The 10,000-nt window shown below is 52.8% G+C and overlaps 1 protein-coding gene across 1 annotated transcript in view; it reads right to left on the bottom strand.

The window, feature by feature from the left end:
• The window catches only part of zfhx4 (zinc finger homeobox 4), a 72,849-nt gene extending 64,074 nt beyond the window's left edge, over window positions 1-8,775 (bottom strand). Inside the window, exons 1-4 of the mRNA XM_030349082.1 lie at window positions 6,241-8,775; window positions 5,722-5,964; window positions 5,051-5,345; window positions 2,141-2,706 (exon numbers count right to left, since the gene is read on the bottom strand). Of these exons, the coding sequence (XP_030204942.1) occupies window positions 2,141-2,706; window positions 5,051-5,345; window positions 5,722-5,964; window positions 6,241-8,775 (3,639 nt within the window). The remainder of the gene's footprint in view (window positions 1-2,140; window positions 2,707-5,050; window positions 5,346-5,721; window positions 5,965-6,240) is intronic.
• Between the last annotated feature and the right edge of the window lie 1,225 nt (window positions 8,776-10,000).

The raw sequence follows: 10,000 nt of genomic DNA, 5'->3' as shown, positions 1-10,000 counted from the left end.
TCCGTCGATACATGAAAGGAGAGGTGTTTCTCTGGTAAAATAAAGTCTTTTTTTTTTATTTCCCTCTCTCTCCCTCTCTCTCCCTCTCTCTCTCTCTCTCTCCTTCCATCCCTCCCTCTCCCGTCATCCCTCTCTTACAAACACACACACACACACCCACACACACACACACACACCACACACCCACACACACACACACACACATACACATATAAACACACACACACACACACACACACACACACACACATACACATACACACACACACACACACACCACACACACACACACACACACACACACACACACACACACACACACACACACACACACACACACCTCGGCTCTGCCACTTTTAAACTCTTGCTCCACTATTGTGTGCCCCTGCCCTTACCCTAGCCCCCCCACCCCGCTCCCTCTTCGGGCTCCCCATCCCTCTGCCCTGACCCCCCCCGCTCTACTACCACATGTCCCGGGTAGCATAAGGAATGGGATCCCTGCCAAATAGCATTTTATGCGTCATCTGTGGAACAGATTTTTTGAGGGCTACAGTTAGTGAGTGTGTGTGTGTGTGTGTGTGTGTGTGTGTGTGTGTGTGTGTGTGTGTGTGTGTGTGTGTGTGTGTGTGTGTGTGTGTGTGTGTGTGTGTTTGTATGTCTAAGGGGTTGGGGCTAGCGGGTGGCTGGGTGCACCAAGCGGGCAAGGGGATAAACCTCTCTACCCCCTTTTTAGCCAAATCATTGATTGTGTTCTGCAGGCTTTTGTGCGGGCCTATAAATATCAGCCAAACTCCAGTATTGGCAGCCATGCAAAACTTTCACAAAGATTAATATATCTGTTGATCTATCGCATACTTTTTTTCTTCTGGTAATCGTGCGCCTCTGAATGTGTACTTTCTCACTTTAATTACAGCTGATCTAAATAGTTTTTGTTTGGTTTTTTTCTGTAAGCCGCAAATGTCTGCCAATGTTCAGAATGACCTATCTGGCTGTTGCCTTGTTCCAGATCAACTTTGAAACAGTTGCCAAAAGTTCTCATCGCTCTGAAATTCATGCGTGCTTTAAACCATGTGAACGCTCTTTTTTTCTTTCTGCAGAATGTCAGGCACACACACACACACAAACTCACCCACACACTCACCCCCCCCCCCCCCCCCCCACACACACACACACACACACACACATACATATAAGCATAAGCGCAAGCTCTCTTGCACTCACCCACACAAAAAGGCATGTGCACATACTCAAGCACACACACACACACAAAGAGAAAGACACCTTTCACTGCCAAAAGTTGCTTACACGCAGTAAAGCAATCCTCATTAATTGAATGCACTTGATCCTGTAGTTTTGAGACCTTCGGAAATGTAACAGCGTCTAATTAAACCGAAGGAGACGTCCCGGGGACTAAATCAACTTAAATATAGAGAGGGGGAACCAGCTTAGGCTGGCACAGTGCTAGGGAAAAGACAAGGCACGAGGGGTTGCCATGTTGGCCGTTCCAAGTAAAAACAGGAGCGCTGTGAAGGGAGGCTAATGAGTTAAGTAGCGCAAGTGTCTCCTGATTAGCATCCCAGCCCGGGTCACCGCTCTGGCAACCTCGTGACGAACCACGCACAGGATTAACCCCCAGGTTTATCTCCTCAGGGGATTTGAATTTGACCCCTTCCCCGTCACTCTACTGTATGCGTGCTTCTTTTTTCTTCTTCCTCTTTTTTTTTTTTGCCGTGGGAAAATCCTGCCTCCCGTGTAATTAATCGTACGTGTTTCAATCATGGGTTCGCGAGTATGCATACCTTGAATGGTGTCGGCGCTTGGCAGCTGATCACGTTTGGCTATGACTAACAAGTTCTGTCCTGTCGCTTTGCAGTGAAACAATAACGAGCGGAAGGAGAAAACAAGGACAAAAAAGATACGGTAGAAAACACACAACTCATTGTCGAAGAGCAAAAGTTTGTACACTCTCTGTATGGTGTGTGTGACACACACACACATATTGAATGGAGCACGTGTCTGTACGTGTATGTGTGTGGGTGCTTTGAGAACAACCATGTGGCTATTGTACCACAGATTCCAAAAAAAAACGATTTTCTGTTTTTTTCTCATTCCACAACGGCGGCGTCGGCGGCCATCTTACCAGGTAGATGCGCACGGCGGCCTCGTGGCGCGGGTTGGTGGCGTGCAGCCGCAGCTTGTCCACGCTGTTGCTGTAGTAGTCGCAGGCGTTGCACTTCAGGTGCACGGGGTTGCCGATGGCCACGCACTTGAGCCTCCACTGGTTGGCCTTGCCGCCCTCCTTGATGTGGGCCACCAGCTGGTGCTTCTGCATGTGCTTGTCCGTCTTGCAGTGCAGCTGGAAGTTGGCCTTGAGCTGCGTGCTGTAGCTGCACAGCTTGCACTGGTACACGTCCCCGGCCACGCCCCGCCACTCCTCCTCGGGCAGCGAGCGCTCGGCGTTGACGTGCGCGCCCAGCGCCTCCAGGCTGTCCGCCGTGTAGCGGTTGCACACGGCGCACTGGTAGAGCCGCAGCGCGGGGTCGGTGATGGGCGGCGACAGGGAGGCCAGCGGCGAGGACGAGGACGGCGGCGGCTCGGGCGCCGACATGCCGGCGCCGGCGGCGGCGGCGGCCGAGAGCATGGAGAGGTCGTCGGCCATCAGCTGGCCCCCCGCCAGGCGGAGGTCGCCGGCCAGTTCGTTGCTCACTGCGGAGGGAGGGGGGGAGATGGGGAGTTAAAAGCAGCGCGGGTTAATGTGTGCGAGGAAGGCGGTGGAGGGGGGGAGTCACGCTAGGTGCGTGCCGGGGATATCGAAAAACAAAACGCAACACGAACGACAGAAGAGGAAGAAAAGCGTTTGGATGCAGAGGACTAAGTGCATGCTGTGATGATGAGCAATATGGAGTACAGAGGGAGAAAGAGCAAAGGCTTTCTTTTCTTTTTTTAACACCATGAAATGAAATTAGGTGCCGGGGCCTCGTCTGTGAGGCCTCGCTGGCACAAAAGGATTTGATAAAATAAAGCCACGCAGAGGACTGCTGCTCCCCTACAAAGCCCTGCCTACAGAAAAACCCTAATAGGATTGAATCAGGATCAATTACAATCATCCCTTTCAACGTGCTAACTCGCTCATCAGATAGCTTTAATTACCACACTCAGCAATGGTGGCACGACAGTTCTCGGGCCACATGCGTCCGTCTGTCTCTCTCTCTGGGTCTCTCTCCGTCTCTCTCTCTTTCTATCTCTCTCTCTCGCTCTCTTTGGTGGTGAGAGAATTGAAAAGTTGATCAATACATAAAACACGTGTGTTCTCTTTGTAAAATATCTTTTTGTTCTGCCCGCCCACTGAGAACAAAGAGAACCTGTTCCCTCATTCATGTAATGAGTGATTAAACCTTTTGTTTAATATGCCATCGCACCCGCTATTCATTTCCTCTCCCTGCCCCTCCGTGTATGTCAGCAAGGCCGTCAATGTTAATGTTAACATTTACTTTAACATGTGTTAATATTATATAACATTAACTTGGCTATAATAATCATATTTAAACAGTGTGAGATATGATTGACACAGTGAGAATTCAACATGAACCATGATCAACGTAATTTATACTTTTTTGCCGTACATATTTTGTACTTTTTGCCGTACATATTCTTTCTATCGATATTTTTTAAGTAAATGGATTAATTCCGCCTGAAAGATTGTGTGTGGGTGTAATATTTGTTAGGGAATTCAAAAATGCATGCGTGGGTGTGTGTCTATGTGCATGATTGTGTGAGAGGGAGAGAGAGAAAGACAGAGCAAGAAAGCAAGAGAGCGAGAGAGCGAGAGAGAGAGAGAGAGAGAGAGAGAGAGAGAGAGAGAGAGAGAGAGAGTGAGTGTGCATGTGAGTAGATATGGAGGGGCGAGCATGCGCTGAATAAACGTAGGTACATCTGCTCTCACTATGGGGAGCTGCGTGTTATCACAGTAATTCACTGGGAGTACATCTGCCGGCTGGGCTGTGACCTCCACAGTGGAGATGAAGAAAACGGGTGGGGGTGGGGGGGTGGTAGGGGGTGGGAGGGGGTGGGAGGCAGGAGAGGGTGTGTAACACCGCGGGGTCATTGTTAAATCTCCCTCACCCCTACTGGAATCTGCTTCCTGCTGTGTGTGTGTGGGTGTGGGTGTATGTGTGTGTGCATATGTCCTCTCTCTCTCTCTCTCTTTCTCTCCCTCCCGTGGGCTGCGCAAAGGTGGGGCAGTGTGTTCTCACTCTTCATCTCTTTCTCTCTCTCTCTCACGATGGGTTGAGCGAAGGTGGGGCAGTGATTGTGTTTGTGCGTGTGTCTATGTATGTGTGTGTGTGTGTGTGTGTGTGTGTGTGTGTGTGTGTGTGTGTGTCTATGTATGTGTGAGTGTGTGTGTGCGTGTATTGCAGGCAGGGGGGATGAGTTGGGGGGGATTAAGCTGACTTAAGACAATTAGGAATGAAAGATTAGAGAAAACTCTCATGTGGCATCTCATAATAATTTTGTAATCAGTGCGAGAGGTCAGGCAAAGGAGACAATGGCAGGGGGACCGTGATGGAGGGAGGAGATAAGCATCGTAGTACGGCGATGAGACAGAGGGTCTGGGGGTCTTGGGGGGGGGGGCCCACGGTTACACAGTAAAAAATGAAAAGGAATAAAAAGGATCCCGGCAAAAGAAAAAAAGTGCCGAGATTGGAGAAGAGAGGGCAAGAGGGAACATGAAAAACGGGGCATAAAAAGATAAAACAATCCCAACGGTGGGATCAGATAAATGAGATATGGTGGGAAAAAATGAGAGCCCGTTACAGAGGAGCAAAGGGAAAGAGATATGAGAGCACGAACAGACAAAGAATAATGCTAAGAAGAAACATATATAAACCCAATCTGCACTTTGTCCCGTCAAGAGGCTCCCTTTGACGTCTCGCTGCATGCCTACACGTCATCTATTTTAGCATTATGCTAATGAACGACGATTCATGCTATATTTAGCAAACGCTAAAGCTAGCTCCCTTCGAACACGCCCACCCAAACACCAGCTCACCTAGTCCCGATCCGAGGGCGGCTGCCATGCCGGGGTCCAGCTGGAAGGGGTTCATCATCATCTGGGCCTCGGGGGCTCCGGCGCTGGCCGGGTTCTCCAGCTTCACGCCGGCCAGGCCCATGTTCTGCGCCAGGTAGTACTGGTAGAGCTCCGCCTCGGCCGGCGCCAGCCCCATGTGGAGGCTGTGCTGGATCTGTTTCATGTTCTGCTGCAGCAGCATCATGTTGTGCATGTGCTTCTCGCTGGTCATGTGGATGCGCAGGTTCCGCGCCACGTTGGTCTCGTAGTCACACACCTGGCCGCGGAGACGAAGGGGTGGAAGAGGACGGCTTCGTTAGAAAAGAAGGGTAAGTGGCGGGGGGTTCAGATGCAGGTTATTTCTTGGTATGAGCCTGCAGTGATGACTGGAAACACTGGATTATCGGGGAAGTGCATTAGCAACATGATCGCCTTCGCAATGATTAGAATGTGTGAAAACACTGTTGGAGGAGCTGAGGTCAGATGCTTCACAGAATAAAACAATGTCCCACACACACATGATGCGGGGAGAGAAAAAATAATCAATCTATTGTGGAGGCAAATGAAAACAGCTTTTTTTTTGTCGTCCTGGAGACAACTGGACAACGCTGTGTCGTGTGCTGTTCTGGGTCGGTTTGTTCTGGTTTCTTTACCTCACAACGCCAAGTGGGCTTCTGTTTGGGCTTGGACGGGGAAGGGGCCCCACAGCTGGCCCCTAGACTGGCACTGGGCACGGGGTTGGTATGGTTGTGGCTGTGGCTGTGGTTGTGGTTATGGTTGTGGTTGTACTGGACCTCGGTGCCACCGTTCTGGAGTGTCTGCACGTTGTTCAAGTGCTTGTCTGACTGCATGTGGATGCTCAGGTTGCCCTTGGTTGTAGTCGAGTAGTTGCAGACCTAAACATAGCGGTGGTGAAAACAGTGGCCGGTTTATTGATTCATAATAGGACCCGCCGTTTATTTCGAGAAAAATAGAGTGGGAAAGCATGTACTAAAAATTGACAGAGCCCTAATGGATGTTCTGTAATTGAGGTACAAAATATAGTCTGTCCGTCATTCCATAATAATCATTCTGAAATGACATCGTAAGTGAGGTGTTGGGGGAGGGGGGGGGAAGGCAGGGGAGTTGAAATGAAAAAATAATTACAATGGAATTACGAAGGTGGACCATACCTCGCAGCGGAAAGGTTTGTATCCGCAGGTGTAGCTCTCGCCCCGGGCGAGGCGGGGGTGCGGCTGGCCCGTGCGGCAGTACACGCACGAGCCCCCCGACTCCGGGTGCTTCTCCTTCATGTGGGCGTCCAGAGTCTGCTGGTACTTGTAGTGCCAGTTGCACTTGGGACACTTGAGCGTCTTGCAGGAGTTGCGCGAGTGCATCATGGTCATGTGGCCTCCCAGCGACCGCGAGGATCCCAGGACCGTGTCGCACTTGGGGCACTCCACCCCGCTGCCCGGGGACCCTTCGCCGGGCCCGGGGGTCCCGGGGGTCCCGGGCGTGCCGGGGGTCCCGGGGTTGCCGGCGTGGTGGTGCAGCGGTCCGGGACTCTCGTCGTCCCGGCGCATCATCATCATGTCGAAGGGCAGGGCCGAGGGCGAGGGTCCGTCCCGACCGGCATGGGCGTCGCCGGTGGAGTCGTTGCTGCTCTCGCGGTCCCGGGCCGCCGCCGCCGCCGCCAGGGTGGCGGCGAGGCGGGCCTTCTCCATCTGGAGCTCCTCGCACGCCACCATGGAGGAGGGCGCCGAGGACGGCGCGCCGCCTTTCGCGTCGCCGCCGTACTTCAGCACGTGGTTGGACAGGGGGGAAATGCTTTGGTTTAAGAGGGGGAAATCGTTGCTACTGGTGCTGTCGGCCCGCTGGCCGCTCATGGTCATGTTCATGGCGCGCTCCTCCTCCTCGTCGGCCTCCGTCTCCACGCCGCCGCCGTTGGAGTAGGCGTCGTCGTCCGGCTCGGGGCTCTCGCCGCCCGTCATGCCGGGCTCCCGCTTGATCTGCGGGTACTGGCTCAGGTCTGGCCTGCTGCCCGGGTGCAAAGTGCGTGCGTCCCGGACGTGGCCCTTGCAGTCGCCGCCGTCGGCGCCGCCGCGTCCTTCCGAGCCGCCCGGGGCGGAGGCGGCGCTGGAAGAACCCCCACCGGGGATCCTGTGGGCGCCGGCGCCTACCCCCAGGTTGGGGTGGGTCTCGGCCTTTGGCATGGGTGGGTGAGTTTGGTCGTTGGAGGAGCTGCTGGCGCTGCCCTTCAGGAAGGCGAAGCCCGCCTGGAGGGTATCCACGCTTTCCCCGCTGCTGTGGAACGCGTTCCACAGGCCGCGGAGCCCGGGGTCTGGCCCCAGGAAGTTGGCGGGAGCGGGGAAGTGGGGTAGAACGGAGTTGGGGGATTTTTTTGGTTCCAGAAAGCTTATAAGAGGTTCTTTGTCTTTGCCAATGCCCTGGATGATGGCGGAGACGTGCTTGTTGCTCAGCAGCTTCTGCTCCTGATCGTTCAGGGTCATGCGGTGGTCGTGGACGGCGTGCGTCACGAACGAGCGGCTGTAGCCGAACGACAGCTTGCACAGGAAACACATCAGCACGGGCTTCCGCCGCCCGTCAGCGACGCAGCCCTCAAATTTGGACAAGTCCACATTGTTGGGGACATCTTTGGACACACAGGACTTTTTGGCTGCGCCATCCGCCATCAGATAGTCTTTGTCGCTCTTGTGGCGGAGGTCATAAACACGGAAACTGTGCAACACTGGCCCGGCGCCCACCAGCCCCCCAGTTGAGGTATTTGGGAAGGAGGGGTGGTCAGTCGCCGGGGGTTTTCCGCCCAGGGACGAGGCGATGTGGAAGGTGTTGATGATCTGGGGGTAGAAGGACATGGGTGCAGCCGACTTCTCCGACCGCTCCCCGATGGGGCTCAGGCTGCTCTGCTCGCTGCCGGCCTGGGCTTTGGGGAAGGCCTGGGGGGACAGAAGGTCTCTGAAATGCAGAGTCCCGGGGAGCCCCCCCTGGTCGCCGCGCTGCTCTTTGGAGTCCTCCAGGATGAAGGCGGAGCCGTCGGGCTGGTAGACGATCTCTCCGCACAGGTTCTCCACGTCGCTCTCCTCCTCCACCTCGCTGTTCATCTCGGCCAGCCCGGCGACGGCGTCCTCGCCCTCGCTCTCCTCGCCCAGAGCGCCGTCCGCCTCGTCCTCCGCCTCGCCGCGGACCCCCGCCGTGGGCAGGCGGGCGCTGGGGCAGTGGTGCTCCATGTACTTCTGTAAACTAGAGAAGGAGCCCGAACATTCGTTGCAAGGGATGTCCTTGGCCGGCGCCACTGGAGAGGTGGCGGGGGCCGAACAGTCTGAGCCCAAAGCGGCCCCTTCTCCTCCTGGTAAAGTCCCGGTAACACTCGAGTTGTTGCCGGTAGTAAAGCTTTCTCTCCGGCTCTGTTCGGACACAGGGCCGGCGGTTGCACTAACACTAACAGTGGTGGGGGTGGTGGTGGCAGTTGGGGTGGGGGTGGTCCTTAGAGGGCTCAAAGCAGGGTCTCCAAGGCCATTCTCAGATTCTCCGATTACAGCGGCGACGACGGGCGACGAGCGGTGAGCGTTGTTGGCGTTGTTGCTGCTGTGGGCGAAACCGGTCTCCATGGCGATGACGGAGTTGTCTTCGGCAGCAGCGTCCAACTTCTGGCCACCATGTTCCTGCTGCTGTGACGACACCATAGGGGGAGAGTCACAAGTTGCCATGACGACCGCTACATAGGGATCTCATCTCATCCAGTCTGACAGGGACCTGGGAAGAACAGAAAGGACAAAGATGACAATTGGTCAATTATCCTGAGGAACAATTAGGAGCAAGGGCTTTGATGGCTTCCAAATATTCAATAGCTGATCAATTGGGTCTCCAGTATTGAACCTTTGTATAGAAAATACAGTCTTTGTTTGCAATTGCATACTACCAAGAGAATCGAAAAAAGATGGAAATACACGTTTTAATGGTGAAAAAAGCCTGTATTTTCAGTGAAGCTGTCAAATTCGGATACGCTCACTACTCCAATGAAAGAATGTATAATGAAAACATCATGAAAAACATTCTTCCCTCTTTAAAAATGTTTATGGCATACCCCCAACTGTTTAGAAAAACGTTCTCTTTCAACAAAATGCTAATGTTCATTCAGTGGATTTATTCACAGTTATGTTGTTAAGTTAACTGCATTAAAACCCTGCAGATCATATTCTATTCAAACGAGAAGCAGATTGGTCAGTAACAATCTTTCAAACTTTGCCAAGTGGTTAGATTTGCACAGGCCCAATCTATCTAGAATAGAGATGCTAATGAAGTAGCATTAATTCCTTTGTTTTGTACATATTGTATAAATATTTTTGTAGGACACTGTATAATGGGGGGTATGAGTGTGTATGTGTTTACTGGCTGTATGCATATTAAAGTAATGGTGCCCCCAAGATCTGGGTTCTGTTCAAGGGGGCATCAAACCCCTTTCTTTTCAAGATATGAGTTTCAAAAATATAATGTGGCATCAATTAGAAACGAGAGAGAGAGAGAGAGAGAGAGAGAGAGAGAGAGAGAGAGAGAGAGAGAGAGAGAGAGGAATGATGTTTGGAATACCAGTGAGATGTTATCAATCCTGGGCAACTGCCCGTCTCCCTACCCCTCGCCGCTTCAAACTCTTGGCTTCTATCAAGAGGCACACACACAAAAGGACAAGCACACACACACACACACACACACACACACACACACACACACACACACACACACACACACACACACACACACACACACACACACACACACACACACACACACACACACAGGCAAAGAGGATGCAAAAACACCCTAAGACTACAAACATCACTCAACGGTGATTCGATTTTGTAATTAAAATGTCACTTTCCATCACATGCTGGCAATCAGACGGGAAGACAGGAAAAAAGAGACAGAGAGAGGATG

The sequence above is a fragment of the Gadus morhua genome, chromosome 23 (genome assembly GCF_902167405.1).
Source record: "Gadus morhua chromosome 23, gadMor3.0, whole genome shotgun sequence".
Lineage (NCBI taxonomy): Eukaryota > Metazoa > Chordata > Actinopteri > Gadiformes > Gadidae > Gadus > Gadus morhua.
This window is presented reverse-complemented; position numbering and strand designations above follow the sequence as displayed.